The sequence below is a fragment of the Notamacropus eugenii genome, chromosome 3 (genome assembly GCF_028372415.1).
Source record: "Notamacropus eugenii isolate mMacEug1 chromosome 3, mMacEug1.pri_v2, whole genome shotgun sequence".
NCBI lineage: Eukaryota > Metazoa > Chordata > Mammalia > Diprotodontia > Macropodidae > Notamacropus > Notamacropus eugenii.
In genome coordinates this window covers 297991592-298014413 of record NC_092874.1, presented here as the reverse complement: position 1 = coordinate 298014413, position 22822 = coordinate 297991592, and the positions used below count along the sequence as shown (strand labels likewise).

At 49.7% G+C, this 22822-nt stretch overlaps 1 protein-coding gene across 1 annotated transcript; it reads left to right on the top strand.

Moving 5' to 3' along the window:
• Positions 1-4295: 4295 nt before the first annotated feature.
• LOC140532107 (SUN domain-containing protein 2-like) lies at positions 4296-21933 on the top strand. The gene is made up of 17 exons (XM_072650652.1): positions 4296-4426; positions 5104-5303; positions 5860-5994; positions 6244-6339; positions 6610-6703; positions 8169-8265; positions 8910-9005; positions 17424-17675; positions 17830-17907; positions 18634-18677; positions 19029-19194; positions 19509-19730; positions 19912-19996; positions 20206-20321; positions 20473-20640; positions 21484-21576; positions 21820-21933. The coding sequence occupies exons 1-17, from the start codon at positions 4296-4298 to the stop codon at positions 21931-21933; spliced, it is 2187 nt and encodes a 728-aa protein (XP_072506753.1).
• The last annotated feature ends 889 nt before the right edge of the window (positions 21934-22822 follow it).

The following is a 22822-nucleotide window of genomic DNA, read 5'->3' as shown; positions in this document are numbered from 1 at the left end:
CACTGTCTGTTATCACTGGAGTCCTGCAAGAGGGATGCCCACAAATTTTGTCTTTTTGTTTTAGGAATTGCCATGGCCAAAAGTCACCACCTGGTGGCGAGCCCATAGCTAAGACTGCTCAGGATCCTCATGCTCCTATCTCAGCAGCCTCCTCTTGTCCGATGCCTTCCCTGCCCCAGTTGTCAGGGTTCTCGCCATCCTCATACTGACTCATTCATGTACACGGAACAGAAGAGACGCTCTCTGAGGACAGAGGCCACTTCACTGCTCTTTCTGTATCTCAGTCCCTACAATGTAGCAAGAACTTCTCAGATTATACAGAGCTGAATGGACTTACCACCTCCACACTGATCTGGGGCTTCCATTCCCCATTATCCTTTGTGGTGTCCGATCCTTCCTATCCCAAAGATCATTCTCCTCAAAAGAGAAAATAGAAGTAAAGGAGAAGATTGTATCAGCTCATTTATGCCAATCCCTTCCTTGTACTTTCTCTTACCTGCAACATAGCTTGCTTGCAATGCACTCGCACGCACGCACACACACACACACACACACACACACACGCAGAAATTTACACTTGAATCTAAAATATTGAAGCGAGTTAGACCTAATTATGGGAAATCGAATGATTCCAACCATTCTCAAGTTATTTCCATTTTTTTAAGAGCTGGAGTGGGAGGATAAGAAGGTAGTCTAATCGGCACCCAAATAAAGGATGTTGAGAAATAAAACAGATATTAAGGTACTTGTGGAATTCACACACGAGGTTTACGTGGACCCACTCTCCGCGCGCGCCCCCGCCTCAGCTCGCCACCGCTTTGCCCCCGCGCCCCATTGTCCGCCCGCCCCACGTTCGCCCCGCGTTCCCCCAATGTTCCTCCCGCGTGTCCACGGTAGCGGCCGACGCGGACGCGATCGCGGCTGGCGGGCGGGGGAGGGTCGGAGCCGTTTCTGCAGGTACCTTCTCTGCATGTACCCGGGCGGGTCAGGGCCGGGAGAGGAGGGGCGGGGGAGGGGCCAGGGCTCGGGCACGGTGCCCTCCTCTGTGCCAGGACACGGCCGCCCCCCCAAACCTGGGCACAGAGTTGGCCCCTCCCCTTGTCTGTCCCCCAAACCTGGGCACAGCTCTCCCGCCAGAGTTGCCCCTGGTGCAGCTGCCTCTGGTTCATCCCCTAACCTCTCCCCCAAATCCCCAGCATCCAGGGATGTCGGTAACTGAGTTGGGTCCCTCGGTGCCAGGCCTGCTTGCCCCCTTGCTTCCTCTCCCCACAAACAACCCCAAAATGGAGTTGCCCAGGCCCGGACTCACTTCCCAGTGCCAAGGCCTGGCATGCCTTTCCACCTCTCTCTGGGCCAAAGTTGTGTTGATTTTCCCAGTGAGTGTGTGCATACACGTGTCTGTGTGACTTGTGTGTATCTGGAGAGGGTGGGAGAGCTGGCAACAGTCCCGTGCCCAGACCTGATGCACCCTGTCCCCTGGCCCCAGATGCCCCCCTTGGCTGGCCAGACTGGGACTCATCACCCACTCTTTGCCTGGTCTTGGCCAGGCTCATCCTCCCAGTGCCAGAGGCCAGCTGCCCTCCAGCTTACCCTCTAACGTGGGGCATCCCCAGCCCGGGGATGATCCTCCCAGGATGAAGGCCCTGCTGCCCCTGGCTCACTGGGTGACCCTGCCAGAGCATCATGGCCCCCTTCCTAGTTCCTCCCTGAAGGAAATCCTCTCAGGCCACTGGCCACTTCCCTCCACTTCCCCTGAACTTTGCAGAGCTGAACCAAACTCAGACTCCCGGCACGTGCAAGTGATCCCTTTTCGTTGGGTTAGCAGCTCCTGAAAAGGACTGTGGAGGGTGTTGTGGGTCATCGCTGGGCAGATGAGAGAAGGCCAGGCTGCTCCACGTTGGAGCTATTGAAAAGTGTCAATGTTTGTGGTTGAAACCTTACCAATCCCCCAGGCCCTTTCTGGGCAGCCTGGAAGAGTCTGTCCATCTCTGGCCCTGCAAATTCTGTTCACAATCTGGGCAGATCCTGTGTGCTCACCAGCCTGAGCCAACGGGAGTCCATCCCTGTGGGTCAGTGACTGCCAGAGCAAGACAGTAGGTGGCCTTCAGATGAAAGTCACTTGGCTGGGGAGGCATGTGAAGGTTCAAGGCAGGGGGATGGTAGCATCTTGGCCTGACAGTCCCCAGGAGACTGTGGGAGACTAGTGAGATTGTGGGTAAAATCAGCTCTCATTTGCACATAACAGGATGGAGTGGGGTGAGTCAGGATAAAGCAGAGGGATGTAGGGGGCAGGTGCCCCAGGTTCTAACACCACCCTGGCCCTGCTGGTGACCATGTGATGGCAGATGAGGCAGTATCTTTCTAAACTGGGCTTTTATCCTCTCACATGAAAACAAAGGACTCTTCTTGATGAGCGCAACCTTATTGGGGGCCAGTACTGTGACTGCCTCTGAAATCTCCAAGGGCCCTTTCAATACTAATATTCTATGGTTGTAGGTCAGCATAGGAAGTAGTAGCAGAGAGAGAGTTCTGCCTTTACTGGGCCTGCAACCATGCCTTGTGCTGTTCAAAACATGGGGGTTTTTTGAGGGGGGGAGGGCAGAGCAGGGATTAGATTATGATGACAGAGGGTAGGGTTGGCTTTTCCCTTTGACTGTAGAATTCAGAATAGTCAAGAGCTTAGATTCTCTGTCTTTATGATACTGGAATGCTGAAGATAAGGCTACCTGGCAGACCGGGGGCTTTCCTTGGCAATTTGGGGGGTGCCCATACAGCCTTTTCAGGCCTCCCCTGGGATGTGGTTAGGTTTGTATCCACAACAGCCTGACTACTAGCTGTACTGCTTTGTTTGAGGCCTCGGGCAAAGACTCCACCCAAGCATGGGGGAGGGAGGGTGAGAGCTGATGCTGATGCCCGAGTGGGTGGGCATTCAAAGACTCCAGTGGGGCAGACTTGATTACCATGTGGGGGTGGAAGCTAGCAAGGGACATCAGGCCAGCTGTCTGCCTTGGCTGCTGCCGATTTCCCTCTTCCTGTCCTTGCCAAGTGGGCACCCCATCTTCAGAGAAGCTCACGGGTCGACCAAATGGGCTTCCTTAGCCAGGGAGACATGTGGTTTCTTGCTTTTTAGGACAAGTCTAGTAGGAACTCTCCCTGCTATCCAAACCAGGCCTTCTTGTTCTCCCAACTGGCAGAGACATCCATTGGGGTCTCTGTCCCACGACCCAAGCAAGCATCTTGGAAATGAAAGCAGTAACCCCCAGAATACAGCTTCTGGCAAAGGTCACAGGCCCTCCAAAATCAAGGTTGGGTATATTAGAGATGGTTTTATAGCATGGATAGACTAGGAAACCAAGCTGAGATCCCCTACAACCTGGTCTCGTCTGTAATCTGAGTTAGGGGTGGTCTAATTCATGTTCATGACATCCATGTCTCCTAAGGCTGGGACAGCCTCCCTTTTGTATCAGCCCTCTGTCACTGAAACTTTGCTTGTGCAATCCTTGACAATTTAGAAATCCCTGAGGAGGCAGTGAGGTTGGAGCTGAGGGAGCTGGGGGGCAGGAAGGCCCAGGGCCTGCTTTGGAGGCTCTTCCTCCAAAGAGGTATGGGGACCCCTGGAGAATTTACCACTTGTCTGTTTACTCATTTGTAAAATGAGTTCAATAATCCAGTTGTCCATTGAGGGCTCTTACTAAAGAAACACATGACCTAAGGGGTGGGGTTAGTATCTGATGGTTAGCTTGGACCCCATCCACCCTCCAGAATGATCACAGAACTGGGTGCTGTTGGGGATGAGGGGAAACAAAGACATGGAAGGGAAAGCAGGCCTTTCCCTCAGAGTTAACAACTATGGCGAGAAGGAAATTGTGTGTGTGTGAAGCGACCTGAGAACAATCCCAAGGCAAGTGTCAAAACCCCAGATTCAGTAAAGACACCAAGGGAGACATTCCAAATGGAGGCTGGAGAGAGAGTGGGGGCAGCGCTTCACCAGGGAAGCCACCTGCAAGAAGATGTCACGGCCAGCTCAGGCACAAAGCTGGCAGGCTTGGCCCTGCTGAGCAACCACCCTCAGCGTCTGGGAGACACTTCAGAAACTCTTTAGGAAAGCGCCTCTCTGTCCCAGTGCAGCCAGCTTTCCTTTTGGAGGAATCCATCCCTCCCCTTCAACGTCTCCCCCATCAGGCTCTTCTCAGGGGGTCCCAGAAAATCACACCTAGTCAGTCAGTAAGCACAGCTTCTCATTACTTTTTGCTTCTTCCAGGAATTTCTAGCACTTCTAGAGTGAGATTTTGATGATGTCTCGACGCAGTCAGCGCCTGAGCCATCGTTACCATGTTGATGATGATGGAGGCAGCAGCAGCAGCAGCAGTGGAGGAAGTTCCCTGGTGGCTGGTCAGCACACTGCCTTCAAGGACAGTCCCTTAAGGTAAGCCACTCCACAGCGACCCTAGGTCATCTTCCAGATCACAACCACTCAGGGCAGCCAAGGGCCTGGCCAGCTTCCATGTGCACCTTTCTTTCCTGCCCCCATCTTTGGTGGAAACATCACTCTAGTGCTTTCTTTCCCCACAAATGCGAGAATTTCCTGTCCCCAGCACCGTCTCTTCCCCTTCTACCCCAACCTGGGCTGCTGCTGCCTTCACTCTCTGAGAACAGGAACTAGGGAGGGGTGACTTTGAGCATTGAGAGGGCCAGAAACTGAGGCTTAAAGCTGGGCAGGGAACAACCATCATGTGGCCCAGTACCCACGGTTTCTGGGGTGAGCTGCAGGGCCTAGCAAGAGCATAGGAAGCCATGGGGGTGATGGACCTGTGGGGGAGGAGACAGGTTCAGGTGGCTTTAGCTCCTCTTGTACCTCATCATGGTGGTTCCATTTGGAAAGAGGCCCTGCCTGGCCCATGGGAGCTGGGGATTTGTTCCAATGTTATAAAGGATTCATCTGTTGAAGGAATAAGAACAGAAGAGGGCTTTGGGGATCATTTCTTTTCATCCTAGAAGCTCCTTGAAAGTCTCTTCCTCCTCCAGGCCTTTCTCCCCCTGTTTTTCTCCTGCTTCATCTCCTTCACCCTCTTTCCTTTGCTCTTCATGCTTGGCGCCCCCCAGGACTCTGAAGAGGAAATCTGGCAGTGTGAAACGCCTCTCACCAGCCCCTCACCTGGGCCCTGCTTCCAATCCTCACACTACCTACTACAGTGAATCAGTGGTCAGCGAGTCCTACGTCAGGGGCCCCCGGGTCGCCTCGGTGGACAAAAGCTCCATCCTACAAGATCAGCTGGACAGCGATGTCTACTGGAGTGAAGGTGGTGAGCTCTGGCCAGAGCTTGACAAACCCGAGGGCTTGGGCTGGGGAGAAGGAAGGAAGCTCCTCCCTGTCTTCTAAAGATTCCTAAGGAGGCTAGTGTCTGTTGGGAGTTACCTTACTCCTCCAGGTTGGCTCATCTCCCTGGATCCTCCCAGGTGGGAGATCCTTCCATTCTCCTGAAGCCCCTCAGTCCCACAGATGGCACTTTTCCAGATCTGGGTGACAATAACCATGCCTCCTAAGGCAGAAGGCCACCTGGTTTTGTGCAGCCAATGAGCTAAAAATCATCTTTACATGTTTCAGTAAAGTTCCATTACACTTAAAAACATAAAAAGTGTTCTTACCTCATACAGAAATAGGAAGGGGGCCAGATTTTGCCCTTGTGCAGAACTCCCTTCCTGCCCTAAACCACATGGGGGGTGCTTCTGGGTTCAGACCCCCAAAGGGGTGGGAAGTCTGAATTCTGAAAAGTTCTGCCAGGTGTTCCACCTCTGGCAGCTGCTGTTGCTGGAAGCCTGAAGCTCCCTGCTTATCAGGCACCTCCATGCTCTGTGCAGGTGGGGACTTGGTGAGGAGGAGGAGAGGCCTGGGAGGTGCTGAGAAGAGTAAGATCAATGGACTGAATGAGGGCAAAGTCACCTATGATATCTATGGATCTTCCTCAGGATACTCCTCGGAGGATGACTCTGCAGGTAGGCAGCACTTCCTGCCTACTGGAACTCCATCCCCTGGACGCTGCCCCGTGTACTTTGAAGGGTGCCCCATCCAGGGGGGATGGGGAGAACATAGATTTCAGATAAAAGGAGAGAGAACTCTGCAGTCTGGCTCCAGGTGGGGGTTTGGAGGTTGGGAGGGCCCAAGCCTCAGCATGGTAATGGGGATGCCTGAGGCCCACTTGTGTCTCCTTCTGGGTGGCTCCTCATGTCTTCACTTTCCTGCAGGGCACACACTTATGGACCAGCCTGGCTCAGCATCCTCATTAAGGAATGCTGCCTCCCAAGTTGGCGCTTTCTTGTGGGTGGCCATCACTTTTCCAGGTGGGTTCTGGGAGTGGGTGGGCACACTGCCCAGGGCAGTCCCTGCTGTGGTCCCATAAGAGCTTCCTCATTCCTATGCTGGGGCACACCAGGCCTGGGTGCTAACCCTAGGACAGTGTGTGGAGACAGGCTTTTATGGCAGGATCCCCAGGCACAGCTAGAAAGCCTTGGGAGATTCAAGGAGCAGCTGCAGAGTGGGCAGGCTGTGAGCAAGCTAACTCTGGGATAGGAGGGCGAAGCCTTTGAACCCCTCTGCTGGGACTTTTACAGGTTGGCTCTTTGGCCTGTTCTACTGGTGGCTGGGCACTACCTGCTACCGCCTGACCACAGCTGCCTCCCTGCTGGACGTCTTTGTCTTAACCAGGTCAGTGAGGCCTCCCTGGGCTCTGCCAGAACCAAAGAACCCATGCTTGAAAAAGCTTCACCACGCTTGAGCTCAGTTCAGCTTTTGAGACTTTTGTGCCATGAATCTTATGACAGAAGGTCAGGTCAGGGTCAGGCGTGTGCTGGAATCAGCTGGAACCAGCTTGAACCTGCTCCTGAGTGTCAGCTACCAGTCAGGGCTCCTCTGGGTATCTAGACTGAAGAAGAAGATGGGACAAGTTGTGTGTGCCTTCACCTCCTTCAGAACTGCTTGTTAACCCTTCCCCAGCACATGCCAATCCCCATGAGCACAGGTGCTGCTCTATTCCTGAGTATCTTGGAGGAGCTGTCCCCTCAGTAGTTCCTGCCTCTCATCTCCACTGACTCTGGTGGCTTCACCTTGGCCAGTTGGAAAGTCCTGAGCTCCCAGGGGTTGTAGTCTCTTCCCAGTCCTTCGGGTAGCCAGGCCATCCTTACAGTTTCTCTGTGGGGGGTCATGTCCAGGTTTCCAGGCAGCCTCCAGGGCTGTGTCCAGGAGCCTGTAGAGCAGGGGTAGGGAACCTGCGCTCTCCTGGCCACATGTAGCCTTCTAGGTCCTGGGGTGCAACCTTTGGACTGAGGCCAAGTTTTACAGAACAAATCCTTTTCTTAAGGAGATTTGTTCTTGGAAGTCTAGATTCAGTCAAAGGGCCACCCTTGAGGACCTCAAGTGCCACATGTGATCTCCAGGCTGCAGGTTCCCTATCTAGCTCTGGATTCTTGGGGCCACAGGCTAGGCCCAGGGAGACTAGCCAACCTTGTCAGGGCTTACTCCTTCCAAGTCCCAATTTGACAAGCACTGAAATGATTTAGCCAAAAGAAGCCTGCCCAATTCACTAGCATATAAGCACATTCCTGAGAGCCCTGGGAGGGAGATGCCTTCCACCAGCCCTGTCACCTTTCATAACAACATTCACACATTTGACCAAGGTCAAATTTTCTCCTTCCACTTGACCTCGAGGGCTGTCCATAAAAGCCCAGAGCTCCCCATCGTAGCTGTCCCAGGGTGGGGGCACACCCTTTGTTGGTTTCCTCAGCAGCTCAGGGAGGGTCGCACAGGAATCTGGTGGGGAAGACCAGGCACTAATGTCTCCTCCTTCATCCCCATGAAATCCAGGAGCTTTTCAACTCTGAAGAAGTTGTTTCTGCTTCTCTTGATGCTGTTGCTTCTGGCTTCGCTGGCTTACGGTGAGCCTTGCTGAGTCCCCAGGGCACCCTGCCAGCCCAGACAGACAAGGGCTTGGGGGCAGGGCTGCTGAACGCAAGTCTGGAAGACAGAGCTTTGAAGGGGAGCCTTTAGCCTTTAGGGGAAAAGGGACCCAGGCCTTGTATGGGAACGTTCTTGTGCCTGAAATGGGATAGACGGCCTGTGTCTCCTCCTCTTGATCCAATCCCACAAGCCTTTCTTGTGCATCTTCTGTATGCAGGCCTCCCAGACTCATGCTGCATGCCTACTATGACAGTGCTGGCTTTACATGGGTGTTTGATCTGCCCCCTCAGTGGTCACTGTCAAGGCACTTGAGGGTGGGGGAACTGGTAGAAGAGCTGAGTCCACAATGAATGGGTTAGCTGGGCAGGACACAGCCAATGCCAGCTCTGGAGGCCTTTGCCCCTTCTCACTGGGGAGAATGGACAGGGTGGTCCTCCCTGGATGGTCCCAAAAGAGCTGTACTCTGTTCAGGAACCATGACATCACTTACCCCCTACTATGAGATGAAGCCCAGCTTGGGAATGGTGACACCACAAGCTGTCAGTTACCAGGACCTCTATTCAGCTGGCATCTCCTGAAAGCACTCTGATCCTCCAGAAGAGACAGGGCTGTATGTGGACCAGGCTTGGGACCAGGAGGCAGGACTTCTCCATGTCCTCTCCCCAGCTGCTTCTTGTCCCTCATTTTTCTCATAATCCAAAAGTGTGTAATGACTCCTGAAAGGATCATGAGAGATGCCTTTCCTGAAGGGTCTTGCCTTCCAGATCATGGGGCCCATAATGCATGCACCTTCCTTGGGCCAGGGTCTGAGCCCATGTGGATGTGACACTGCCAGACACAGTCCAGGTGTAGGTCCTCATCCTGGACATGTTTCCCTTCTGGTGCCTCAGCCTCTGCCTTCATTAGCCTTTCCTCCCATGTGCTAGGTGCTTGGTATTTTTACCCCTATGGACTACAGACATTCCACCCTGCTATGCTGTCCTGGTGGGCAGCAAAGGGCAGCAACAGGAGAGAGGAGGTGTGGGAAGCAGGAGAATCCACCCCATATTTCCAGGTGAGTGCCTGGGTGAGTGCCAGGAACACTTTGTGCAGGACAGGCAGACAGTCTGCTCACAACCAAGTCTGTTCCAATCAACCCCAGAATCACTCAGTCCACTACCATTTCTTAAGTGTGGCCTACTGTGTGTCAGGCACTGTGCTAAGGGATGGGAATTCAAAGAAAGAATTCAAACCCAAACAAACAAGCCCACAGTCCCTGCCCTGAAGGAGTCCCCGAGTCATGAGGAAACAACTAGGTACAATGGAGATCTACCAGGACAGATGGGAGTGAAGCAGTAGAGGGAGTTGGCTATGCTGTTTCTTCTGTGGCAGCCATACAGACTATTACCATACCATCTTTGAAGACAGTTCTGGCCTGGCAGGATCTTCCAGGTGGTGTCCTCTCCTAGCGCTGTCTTTGAAACAGCTCTGCAGCACTATGAGGCATCAGAGGAGGGGGAAGCAGGATTAGCCAGAGGAAGCTGCTTTTGTTTCCATTTTGTAATGAACAAAAGTCTGTTTTATTTCCCTTCTCCCTCTCCCACCCATTCAGAAAAATGAAAAGCAAACCACTTGTAACAAATGTGCAGAGTTAAGCAAACCAGTCCCTTTTTGGCCATGTCTAAAAGATCTATGTCTCCTTCTGCCTCCTGAGGCCATCTCTCTGTCAGAAGTTGGGTCATTTTCCAGAAAAGTACTTGGTCACTGCATCGATCAGAGTTCTAAAGTCTTTCAAAGTTGCTTCTTTGTGGTTCTTCTCACTCTGCTCTGCACCAGTTCATACAAAGTCTTCTCAGGTTTCTCTCAATACCACCTATTTCATTGTTTCTTAGAGCACGGTTGTATTCAATCCTTACACCATAATTTATTCAGCTCTTGCCCAGTTCGGGGGCAAGCCAGTAGTTTCCATTTCTTTGTCTTTGCTGTTTGGGTGCCAAGTGTGTGTCATGCAGAAGATAGGTCATTCATCTCAGTGGTGACAGTCTCTTCTTAATGGTCTGTGCTGTGGGGCAAGAGATGAGAATATAAATCCAGGCTATAATGAAGCCTTCATTTAGTAACCTCGATTTATCCATGGATTTCCATCTCCAAACTCATCAATCTTTGCACCAGGGCCACTCACAAGCAGCATTAGGAGACTCTCTCACCTTGGATATGCAGATCCCTGGGGAGCCAGGGTCAGAAAACCTGGGCTCAAGTTTGAGCTTTGCCACTTGCTAGCTTTGGGACCTGGGGCAGTTCAATGCCAACCTCTCAAGACTCAGCCTCCCGCGTTCCCCCGCTGCCTTCAACTGAAATCATAGTTGCCTCCCCCAAAAGGCCTTCCCTAACACCTTGTCACACAGTGAAGTGATTCTGGAGGGGGGGGGGTCTCCAGAAATTGGTAGCAGAGCCCAGACTATCAGAGTTGATCAAGCTGGGAAGACTTGAAGGCTGTGTGCAGATCCTGGTGTCTGCCCACCAGAAGCTTGGCCACCAGGTGATTGGATTTGGGGAGTCATGATGACTTGGGAAGCAGATAAAAAGACCAAACAACCTTTGCCTTCTGCAGCCACCTTCTGTTTGTGGACAGAGGTCAGGGGACCTCAGAGAAGGACAAAGAGTACTTGGTCTCCCTCAGTCCTCACACAGTCCAACCACAGTCTAAGTGGTTGACATTATTCCAGTGTAATCTGAGGGGTGACATGGAGTGGTGGGATAAAGGACATGGCTCTAGAAACAGCAACAGATGAGGTGCTGGATGTCAGATGCACAATGAGGTCCACGATTTTGGACACAGCCAGTGTCAGAATTTGATTTGTCTGACTTCTCATGTCAGCTGCAAGGAGTTTTTTTTTCAGATGTGGGGGGGAAAACAATCAGTGGAATGATCACTCACAGGCAGAAGAATTTGGAGGAGGCAAATCAGCCTCAAGGATTAGATTTCATCACATTTTTAAAGGCAACTAAAAAACCCCATAGTTGCTATTCCAAATGAGCATAAGGCAACAGAGGGCAAAGGAAGTCCAGGAGGAAGCTGAGAAGATCATTTTGTCCTTGTGACCCCAACACTCGGCATAGCCTGTTACACTTAGTGGGAGTGTATGAGTGTTTGTTGGCTGTCATTGTACTAAGTCCACAAAACAACGTGCAAGGGAAGAAGACACAACTATTATTTGTCAGTAAGAAAGTCCCCAGGCACAGGATACATGATCAGCACCAAAAGATGTCACAACGAAACCAAAGGACCATCTTCACGGAATGAGAAATGCTGGTTACACGAATCATTTCAGCATCAAGGACCAGATCAGTGACTGGGCCCCACAAAGGTCAAAATCGAGCAAGTTAGAAGAAAGGGGGACAAAAGGGGAAAAAACATACCGTACAGCTCCAACAGCTCCAGTCCTTCCTCTTCAGATGTGTCAACCACTCAGGCACGGCAAAAGGAACACTGACTCATAGCATCGTTTCCTAAGGATGTTTGACTGCTGCCCCAAAACATCACATTCCAGTGAGAAGGCCAGCAATCCTAGAGGCTGCCTCCGTCAGAGACCAGCGGCTCTTGGCAAGCAAAGAAACCAAAGGCAACACTGGATCTGAAAATAGGCCACTGGCGCAAGAGAAGAAGAGGGTGGTGACTAAAGGATACAAACAGTGGCCCCGTGAAACGGCAAACATCAGGAAGGGCCCTCAGCCTCCCTCTTCAGCTCAGTCCTGAGAGTGGAGGCCCCCAAATTCTTGAGGCAGCTCCTTCCCCTCTCAGTGACTCACCTTGTTAGGAAGCTGTTCCTGCCTCTGAAATGTGCCACAACTTCTACCTTGCCAGGACAAGCAAAGCAACTCTAACCCTGTCCATGTCCACAAAGTCTGAAAACCATTTTCACGTCTCCTCATCGTGTTGTGTGTTTCCAAAAGTTTTCTTGATATCATTGGTTTTTACTTAACCTACCTTTCCCAGTGTGTCTTCTCAGAAAGAGAAGCAGGGAATTTGGAAAAACCCTGCAAAGCTTGTGTGATCTACTAGTGAAAATCATTTTGAATTAGGTACATCTTTACACACACACACACACACACACACACACACACACACACACACACGCACACATCCCACTGACTCTGAAGACTTGTCTCTAGCTTTTGCTGTCATGTGACCCACCTTGCTCAGTGTATCCTTCCCATTTTGCCCTCCCACAGAGCCAGCCCTTAAGCAACAGAATAAACCAAAAAGGGGAAGAAAAGTTCAGCAGAACACAGCAGGCGAGCCCAGCATTAGATGCAGGTTCCCTGCCAGTATTTCCCACCCTAGCCAGGACGGGAAGGGAAGAAGATCCTCATGGGTCATGTCTGTTCTTTCCATTTCCATGGTTGTCTGTGGTGCTTGTTTTCTTGTTCTCCTCATTCATTTATTCCACTTTTCCCCAGTTCATGTAAGTCTTCTAATTAAGCAGAGTTGTGGCTTCGTACAGCATAGTCATATTTCCTTGTATCCATAAGCCACTCCTCTATCAATGAGTTCTTTGCTACCAAAGAACTTTCTTAGTGGTTCAATTGGTATGGCACTGAATAAGTTAATTTAGATAGTTTTATCATTTTTATGCTACTGGCTTGACCTACCCACGAGGAGTGAGTACATCTCCAACTGTTGAGATCTCTACTTATGAAGAATGTTTTGTAATTGTGTTCATATAGTTCCTGTGTGTGTCGTGGCAGGCAAACTCTCAGGTTGTATACAGTATACAATTGTATACAGTTATTTTCAATGGAATTTCTCTTTCTATCTCTTCCTGCTGGATTTTCTTGATTAATATATAGAAATGCTGATGGTTTTGATGGGCTTCCAACTTTCTTTAAGTAATTGTTTGAACTGGTTTTGTTTTAAACTGGTTTTTTAGATGACTCTCTAGGGTTCTCTTGGTAAACCATTGTATCATCTACCAAAAGAGATAGTTTTGGTTCCTCATTGCAGTTTTTTCCCTTCAGTTTCTTTTCTGCCTTATTGCTATATCTAGCAGTTGCTGTAACTGGTACAACACTGAATAGCAATGGTTGGCAATGGACTTTCTTCCTTTACCGTGATCTTACTGGGAAGGCTTATCCCCATTACATATCATGCTTGCTCTTGGTTTTAGTTAGATAATACTTATTTTAAAGAAGACTCCATTTATTCCTGTGCTTTCTAGTGTTTTTCAACAGGGATGAGGCATTTTGTCAAAAGCTTTGTCTGCACCTGTTGAAATCATATAAATTTGTTGTTTATGTTATTGATATAATCAGTTACATTTATAGTTTTCCTAATAATTGACCCAGGCCCAACTTCTTGGTATCAATCCAGCTTGGTCACAGTGTCACAATATATCTTTGTGATATATTCCTGTAATCTCCTTTCTTAGCATTTAATATTTTTCATCAATATTCATTAATGAAATTGATCTATAGTTCCCTTTCTTGGGGAGACGTGACTCTCCTTGGTTTGGGTATCAAGATTATATTTTTGTCATAGAAAGAATTTGATAAGATTCTATCTTTACCTGTTTTTCAAATCGTTTATTTAGTGTTGGAATTGATTACTTTTTAATCATTTGGAAAAATTTGATTTAGTCCTGGGGTTTTTTCTTAGAGAGATCATTTATAGCTTGTTTCGTTCCTTTTTCTAAGATGGGGTTATTTAAGGGCTCTGTTAAACAGGACTATTTATATTTGTAAAATTCATTTCATTTAGATTTTCATTTTTATTATTGGCATGTAGTTGGGCAACAAAGCTCCTAGTAATTACTTTTATTTTCTCTTCATAGATTGTAAATTCACTGTTTTCATTTTCTGATGTAATAATTTGGTTTTCTTTTGTAAAAATTAAATTAGCCAAGGATTTATCTATTTAATTGTTTTTCTCAAAGCTTATAGTTTTATTTATTAGTTCATTGGGGTTTTGTTCTTTCAATTTCGTTCATCTTTCTATCGATTCAAGATTTTAATTTTGGTGTTTAATTGGGAAGGGATTAATCTGTTGGTTTTCTAAATATTTTAGTTGCATGTCTAATTCTTTAATCTGTTTCTTTGTCTCTTTGATTGATGTAAGCATTTGAAAATATACATTTCCCTCTAAGTCCTGCATTGACTGCATCCCCAAAATTTAGTTATGTCATTGTCACCATGAAATTGTTAACCATTTCTATGATTTGTTCTTTGACTCATCCATTCTTTAGGATCCATTCTGTAAGATCCATTCTTTTTCTCCAACTCCTCTATTTGTGTATCTTTCTGTTTCAAGCATATTTCTTGTAAATAACATATTGTTGGATTCTGGTTTCTAATCCATTCAACTGTATTCTTCCATTTTATGAGTGAGTTCATCCCATTCCCATTCACAGTTGTGTTCATTAAATGTATATTTTTTTCCATGCTATTCTTTTACACTCATCCTTTTGTTTTTTACTCTGTCCCTTCTTCAGTAGTCTTTTGTTTCTGACCTTTGCCTCCCTTAATCTATCCCGTCATTCTTCCCTCCCCCTCACCTTTCTCTTAGACGCTTTTCCTCCTACTTCTCCTTGCGTAAAATGAATCTCTCCATCTCATTGTGTGTGTATGTGTATTCTTCCCTCTTTCAACCAGTTCAGATGAGAATAAGGTTCGTGTTGCCTGTTCCCCTCTTCTGTCCCTCCCATTGTATAAACTCTTTCTAGTGCACCCCATTTATGAGATAACTTTCCCCATTCTTTCTCTCCTTCCCCACAACCTTCCAGTGCATTTCTCTTCTCCACCCTTCCATTCTTTTGAGATCCTCACAACATAATACAGTCATTCAGGTCGCTATCTATTTAGACTGCTTCTAGGACCCGTGGTGATCATAAAATTCTGAAGTGGTTACATGTATCATCTTGCCACACAAGGGATCTAAACAATTTGCCCTTTTTTAGTGACTTGTGATTTCTCACTCATGTTCACCTTATTATTCTTCTCCTGAGTTCTGTGTTTGAATGTCAAATTTTCTATTCTGTTCTGGTCTTTTCATCAGGAATGCTTGAAAGTTCTCTATTTCACGAAGGGTCCTTATTCCCCTGTAGGACGATACACAGTTTTGCTGGGTAGTTTAATCTTATTGTGGGCTCTAATCCTAGATCTTTTCCACTCCAGAATATGATATCCCAAGCCCTGTACTCCTTTAATGTGGAAGCTTCTAAATCTCATGTGTCCTGACAGTACTGGATTATTTCTCTCTGGCTATTTGCAGAATTTTCTCCTTGACCTGGCAGTTCTGGATTTAGAACAGTTGCTGGGAGTTTTCATGTAGGGGTTTCTTTCAGGAAATGATTTGTGGTTTCAAGTTCTACTTTGCCCTCTGATTCTAACACATCTGGGCATTTTCCTTTGTAATATCTTAAAATATTATGTTGAGCTCCTTTTTTGTTCCTGGCTTTTGGATAGACAAATGACTCTCCAATTCTCTCTCCTCAATCCATTTCTAGGTCATTGGAGTTTTGTATGAGATCCTATACATTTTCTCTTGAATTGATTTTATTTTTTGTTGTTGTCTCCTAGAGTTATTAGCTTCTATTTGCTCAGTTCTAATTTTTAAGGAATTCAGTATTTTTGTGCCTCTTTTACTAATTATTCATTCTTTTCTCATATCTTTCTTGTACCGCTTTTTAAAAATTTTTCCTCTTCCACTCTTAAAATCACTTTTTGTTCATTTTTATCTCATTCTTTAACTCTTCTAGGAATTCTTGTTCAACTCTTATCCAATCTACCCTTTTTCTTGGAGGATTTGCTTAAAGATATCTTCAAGTCATTGGCTTCTTCTGTCTTTCTGTCTTGAGCCATAGTAGCCCTTTGTGGTCAGGTTCAGTTTTGTTTACTCATTCTTCCAGCCTATTTCTTGACTATGAACTTGATGTTGGCATTGGGCTCAGCTCACCTCTGGGCTTTCTTAGTTCAGTCCGCAAACTTTCAGTGCTTCCATAGTGGTGATATCTGTTCACTGCTATTCTTGTCTGAGTTGTGCAAGTTCCTGACTCAGGTTTAGGTCTTCTGGCTTGCGGGTGCTGGAGTTTCTGTAGAATGTTATTGGACTCAGTCATTGTTAGCACACTTTGAGGTTCTGCAGGTTCAGAGGGACCGAACTTATTGAGTCTTCTTGCGTCTGGGTCTCCTACCCGAGGTATCCCACTGCAGGACTAAAAGTGAACATTGAGCCCCCAGCTGTGCTCTGGGGCTCAGGTCCAGAACCTCTTTGCAGAACCCCTTTCTTGATCAGTGCTCAGCTAGGGCCTCGCTCACTCATAACTGCTCCTCTCAGCCTAGAAGAGTCATTTGGCCCCCTTCATGCTCCCAGGATAGCCTGGGATCTGCTCCTGCTCAGGGATTCAGTTCTAGCCCTTTTACCATCCTTGGGCAATGAAATGCTTCCCACTGTCCTGGCTGCCATTATGTTGGGCTCCTGGCCAGCCCCCACCTCAGTGTCCACAGCTCTCTTATTTCTTAAGCTTCCCTGGGCTGGAGAAATGACGCACAGGTATGTTTTCTTGGCTTTCCTCATGAGAATGTGGTCTGGCACATTATCTAGATGGTTAGAGAGGAGGTGGGCTGGGCTCATCAAAAATGCCCACCCTCCCTCTGTTCTCTTGGTTCTGCCCCTGTGCTGTGTGGTTGGTGGGGAGGGGACCTTCTGCATGCTTAGCCTCCTTTGTACCTCTTGGGGAGGTCTCTGACCTGGCTTTTTGCCCTGAGCTCTCTCAGCTTCTTTGCCATTTCGACCCTGGTGACCCTGGCCCTCCCTCATCACTCTCCTGGCTCACTGCCGCAGTGTCCTGAGTGGCCTCCCTGCCTCCAGTCTGTTCTGCACTCTGCTCTCAAAGGAACTTTCCTTAAGAACAGAGCAGACCAAGTGACTTCCCTCCTCAGTCAATGGCAGGGCCTCCCCTTTGCCCCCCAGAGGAAAACAGCCCCACCCTGTCTTTCCAGCCTTAGCCTCATTGGTCTTCTGTACTCCTTTCACACTCGGTGACCCTACCCAAATGGCTGCCCCCATGCTGAGAATTCATTCTGGTGCTCTTTCTTCCAGTCAGCCTGTCAACCCACATGTATTTATTAAGCACTTCCTCAGTGCCGGGTCCCGGCCTAGGGGACACAGGTACACAAAATGAAACCATTCCCATTGACCAGGAACTTCCATTCTCAGGCGGAGACCAACAATGCTTACGTTTTTGTAAATAGCGTAAGTGTGAAATGAAGAAATCTGCCGACAGCAGTTAAACGACCTGGTGGCTTTTAATGTCCTTGTCTCCTCCATTCAAATGGAAGTTCTTCGTACACAAGAAAGGTTTCCTTCTTGGTCCTTGTGTTCTCAGCACTCAGCCCCACCTCGGGCACACAGTGGTGCTTAACAAATGCCCAGTGCTCCTTGTTCCTCCTCCTAAGAGACTTTTCATCTTTGTGTGTTTTCCTCCTTGTTCCCAAGGCTGAACAGCATGTCCTGTCCAAGGTTCATGCCCTAGAAAGGCGGCTGGAAACTCTGGCTTCTGAATACTCTGCACGTTGGCAGAAGGAGGCCATCAGGCTGGAGTTGCTGGAGCTGCAGGGGGCCAGTGGGAATGGAGGTGGAAAAAGCCTGAGCCACGAGGATATTTCAACTCTCCTGGAGGGCCTGATGAGCCAATGGGAACCCACCCTGAAGAAGGACTTCCGTAGGGACACCACTGCCCACATCCAGGTGAGGAGAACGCTCTGCTAAGAAGACCAGGTCGGCAAGCCCAGCTAGTGGAAGGCATAGAGGTCTTGAGGTGAGGCAGCACTCTGGGCTTGGCAGGACCTGCCAAGTTCTCTGGGTCTTGTTGAACGCCTGTCTCCTTTTTTGTGGTCTCCAGGAAGCACTCACCACCCTCAGGGCAGAACATCGGCAAGATTTGGATAATGTTCTAAAGAAGATTTCTCAGGCATCCCAGGTAATCCAGAAGCTCTGACGCTTCTGGAGGCAGAGACACAGGGGATGGAGGGCGGGGGGGGGGATGGGGGGGGGGGGAGGGGGGCTTGGGGGGGAGAGGGGGCAGAGACGTCTTGGGGGAGGTCACTTGTAGCTGGAAATGTTGGTGCTGCTGTCAGTAGACCTAACACTTGCTTACAGGTTTCTGGCCAGATTCCATACTTGTATGGGAGCATATTCGATTGACTCATTGTCCCTGAGAGCTCCTGTCTGAGGACTCTGGATCCCCTTGTCCGAAGGATAAGCAGAGAGCTTACTGATCTAAAGCAACCTAAGCCTCCTCCTGTAGCTCCTTTCTGGAACCCCTTTCCTGTACTGAGCACATCCATGCATGAAGACTAGGGAGGGATAAGATTGTCAATGAGAAGACTGTAACTCAACAGCTGAGTTTGAAACTCTTTTCAGGGACTGAGAAGTGACCTCACCACTCTAGGGAAAGTGGTTCATGCCTAATCTCAGCTGAGTTGGGGTCTCTGTCAGATGCCTCCTCTTGGTGGGATGATAAGAGAGGAGTCCAGTCTTTGAAAGGTCTAGCCCAAACTCAAGGTCAAGATTTCTGGAGCCCAACAGTTTGCAGAGACTCAGATCCTCCTTAGCAGACAGAGGGTCCACCCAGAGGAGACAATGAGTCCCCAGAGTGTGGTTTGGTGTTTTCATCAGTCTCATTGTGCCATCATCTTCCTTACAGGAGCTGGAAAGCTGGGTGCTCCAGCTAAAATCTGAATGGCAGAGGTAAGGCCCCAAACTAACTGGCAAAGAGAAGAGGAGGGAAGGAAGGCTAGAAAACTAGACCAGAGAAAGCACCACTGAGATTCTCTGGGGGGGTGTCAGTAGAGCCAGAATACTTGGGTTAGCATGTCCATAGGATTAATCCCAGCTGGTAAGGACCTCAGAGAGCAGATGAGGGTCCTGAGGCCTGGGAGGGAAATGACTTGCCCAGGGTCACACAGGGAGTAAATGTCAGGGAAGACTTGCACCCAGATCTCTGGTTCTGTTCTTTCCCTTTGATAGTGGTTCTGCTTGACTCTATCCTGTGTCACTAGCCAGTGGCTGCCCTTCCCTTTTCCTTTTGTCACTGTCTAGTTTGGCCCAAGAAGCCCTCCAGGAAAACATATTAAAGGCTATGGGTCCACTGGAGGCCCAGCTGGCTGGCCTGAGACAGGAACTGGCAGCCGTGAGCCAGAGACAGGCTGCAGTGGCAGAGGAAGTAGACCTTTGGCCACAGAAGATGGTAGCCCTGCGCAGTGATGTGAGTCCTCCAGTCCACCACTTAGACCACATGTGCCCCTCTCTCCAAGGTGGGCTGCCTGAGCATCTGCCCAGGGAGACCCAACCCTCTAAGGTGTCCACTGGGGTCCAATGAGATCTTTTTTGGTAGATCTGAAAGCAGTGGAAAAATGCCAGTCACTTGGTTCACAACCGTCCCTTCCCTGGCACCAGGAAGACATGCATAGGCTCTGAGCTCTCAGAGTCTTTCTAGACACCCCCTCCCCAGGTCCCCTGTCCCAGCCCTCTTTCTTCCTTACCTCTACTGCTTTGTGGATGGTCTCTGGTGGTTTCTAGGTGGAGTCTCAGTTCCCAGCCTGGATCAGTCAGTACCTTCTTCAAGACAAGGGCGCTAAGGCTGGGCTTCTTCAGCTGGAGGAGGTACAGGCCCAACTTCGGGACCTGGAGCACAGAATCCTCACTCAGGTGGCAGAAGGGCAGGTCAAATCTGCCAGTGAAGCTGCTGCCAGCCTGAGGCTGACCCTTCACAAGGAAGGAGTGACTGGGGTCACAGAGGAGGTGAGGCCTGCCCCATTCCCTGTCTGCCTGTCGGAGGTCATGGGTTTGCCCTGAGAGGAGCCTCCAGGGAAGGAAGGGGAAGCCCTGGCAGAGCAGGTAGCACACGTGGCCCTCTGGTGAAAGGGCTGGGCCAGTTCTGCAGGCAGCTAGGCCCATGAGTCCATCCATGCCTGTCTTTTAGGATGTGCACCAGATTGTGAATGAGGCCCTGAAGAGATACAGTGAAGACCGCATTGGGCTAGTGGATTATGCCCTGGAGTCCTCAGGTAGGTAGCCTGTAGAAAGCCAGAGGGCTGGGGACATGATGGTTGCCCATTAAGGGACAGCAGGAATTAAAAACTCATGATGCCCCTTATGGGACGGGGCAGTTGAAGGGCTGATGCCCTGGCAGTGACCCCTCATCTTCAGGACTACCTCTGTGTCCTGCCAGCCCTCAGCTGCCCCCACCTCACTTCTCTCCCTCTTGTTCTTTCAGAGGCCAGCATCATCAGTAGCCGCTGCTCAGAGACCTATGATACCAAGACGGCCCTTCTCAGTCTGTTTGGCATCCCCTTGTGGTACTATTTCCAGTCCCCAAGAGCCATCCTCCAGGTATGACAGAACAAAGGGCCCCCAGCTTGGCTCTCTGCCATCTCCCACCTTCTGTGGGGGCTGGGCTCTCAAGGTGGGAGGATTACACAATGGAAATCTATTCCATTGGCTGCCCACCTGACTTGTCACCTGACTTGTCTTCTGCCCACAGCCAGATGTTTACCCTGGCAACTGCTGGGCATTCCGGGGCCCCCAGGGCTTTGCTGTGGTTCGATTATCTGCCCGCATCCACCTCAGTGCTGTCACCTTGGAGCATGTACCCAAAGCCCTGTCTCCCATCAGCAACATCCCTAGCGCCCCCAAGGATTTTGTCATCTTGGTGAGTATCTGAGCCTTGCAGCTCTCCATTCCAGTATGCCTGACAGCCATTTCTTAACAGCAGCATTGTGAGGTGAGGAATGGAAGGATGTGCCCATTTTACAGCTGGGATATTGAGGCTGGTCTCTGGACTCCACAACCAGCCCTTTCCCTGCTCTCCCTCTTCTTAGAGAGAAGCCAGAAGAGGACAGCTGACAGCAGTCAAGATTTCAATGCTGTCTCAGGGTCCTTTTATACAACTCCTTTATACATGGGTGCCTCCATGGCCAGGTGTCCCATGGGGGAGCTGAGTGGGGATGATGAGCACCATTCCCTACAGTCACCTCCTTAGGGCAGAGTTGGAATGTCCTCATAAGGAGGATGTGGGTGAAAAAAGTGGAGCCAGAGGAGAAGAAGAAACGTGTAGGGGAACAGGATGCTTCAGGACCTAAATCCTGATAGATGAAGAAACTGAGGCACCTACAATTAAATTGTGTGTCCCAAGCCATTCAGCAGCTTAGGGGAAGAGGCAGAGAAGGAGGCCAGGGGCTTGGAGGGAAAAGGATCTGTCTACTGAGTTAGTGAGAGATGCTGGAAGGTGAGGGGACCAAAGAAGGAAACATCATGGTGGCTTTTGCTTTCTCCCCTTTACTCTCCCCAATGTATCCCCCCCTACACCCCCTTCCTCCTCCTCTTCCACCTTCTCCTCCACAACCTCCCCTTCCTTTGCCTCCCTGGATAGATCTGGATTCATGTCTTAACAGCATGACCTTTCCTCTAACCCCCTCCCATCCATCCATCCATCCATCCATCCATCCATCCATCCATCCATCCATCCCTTCCCTTTGCTTTTCCTTTTCTGTAGGGGCTAAATGAAGATTCACAGTCGGAAGGGGTGGCCCTCGGGCACTTTACCTATGATAATGCTGGGGAGTCCATTCAGACCTTCCACTTTCAGGTATGGAGGGCTGGCCGCACAGTGTCCCAGGGAGGCTGGTGCTCTTGAAGGCTAGATCACCAGCCATGGGGATGCTGTGGCTTTGCTAGGAGCTGCAGTTTGATCCAGGACCCCATGGTTCTGATAGCAACCTGAGGGATAACATTCAGCCACTGAAGAAGGCCTGGGGGGGACGGGCTCTGGGGTCAGGATGTCCACCAAGGGATCACGAGCCTTCCTGACCCCAGTCTCCTCTTCCCACAGGGCAATGACACAGCCCCATACCAGGTGGTCGAACTTCGGATCTTAAGCAACTGGGGTCACCCTGAGTACACCTGCATTTACCGCTTCCGGGTCCATGGGAAGCCTGCCAATTAGCCTCTCCCCCCCAGGGCCTTTCCCCTCTTTCCCCCTTCAGCCCCTCCCCTCCCCCAGCAAGCACTTCATCCCACTTTCTCGCCCTCTCCCACACTTCATCCCTTATGGCCACTGTGGCTTCTGGGAGAGATACAAGGTGGGAGCCTACCACCATGGAGCAGTTTGGCCCCACCCTGCCCTCTCTGATGGAGAGGAGATCACCAGCTCAGCTATTTGTTTCACTCCCCATCCTCTTGAGGGTCAGGTGGCCCAGCTCCCTACCAGGCCCTGCCTGCCCTCAGGAGGTGTATACACAGCTATGTATGATATGTTGAAGGTGTGAGTCAAGACATCATGAGGGCCTTATTATGCTCAGCAGCACTCAGAACCACAGCTTAGGCCACCTTAGCTTACCTTGCCCAAGAGTCTAGGTCAAAGAACTTGGTTTATTGAGGGCATGACAACTTGGGCAGTTCCAAAGGGCAGACTGGTAGACAGTCTGTCTTGGGCATGCCCCAGCAGGTGGCTAAAGCTCCCGTCCATGGTAGCATGCATAGTTCTCTTTACCATGGGGCATGATGGGGGCAGTCTTTGAAATCTGAAGTATCTGGGACTGGCCACAATTCCCTGGTGTTAAGTTTATTGGGATAGAGTTGGGGTTAGTTTTTTGGAGTTAAGGCTGGGATGGGAGGGGAAGGGCAAATTCTTTGGCCCTGCGGGCCGATTGTATTATGTATATAGATAGATCTTTATATTTATACATAGATCTCTTTGTTCTTTGTTATCAGACAGAAAAGCTACAGGCTTCATTTCCGGCTTCCTCCCCCTGGGGCCCAGGGTGATATTCACTCCAGCTCCAGCTTGGGGTGGGGGGCAGGCTGTCAGGCACGGATCCTCACAGTGACATTGC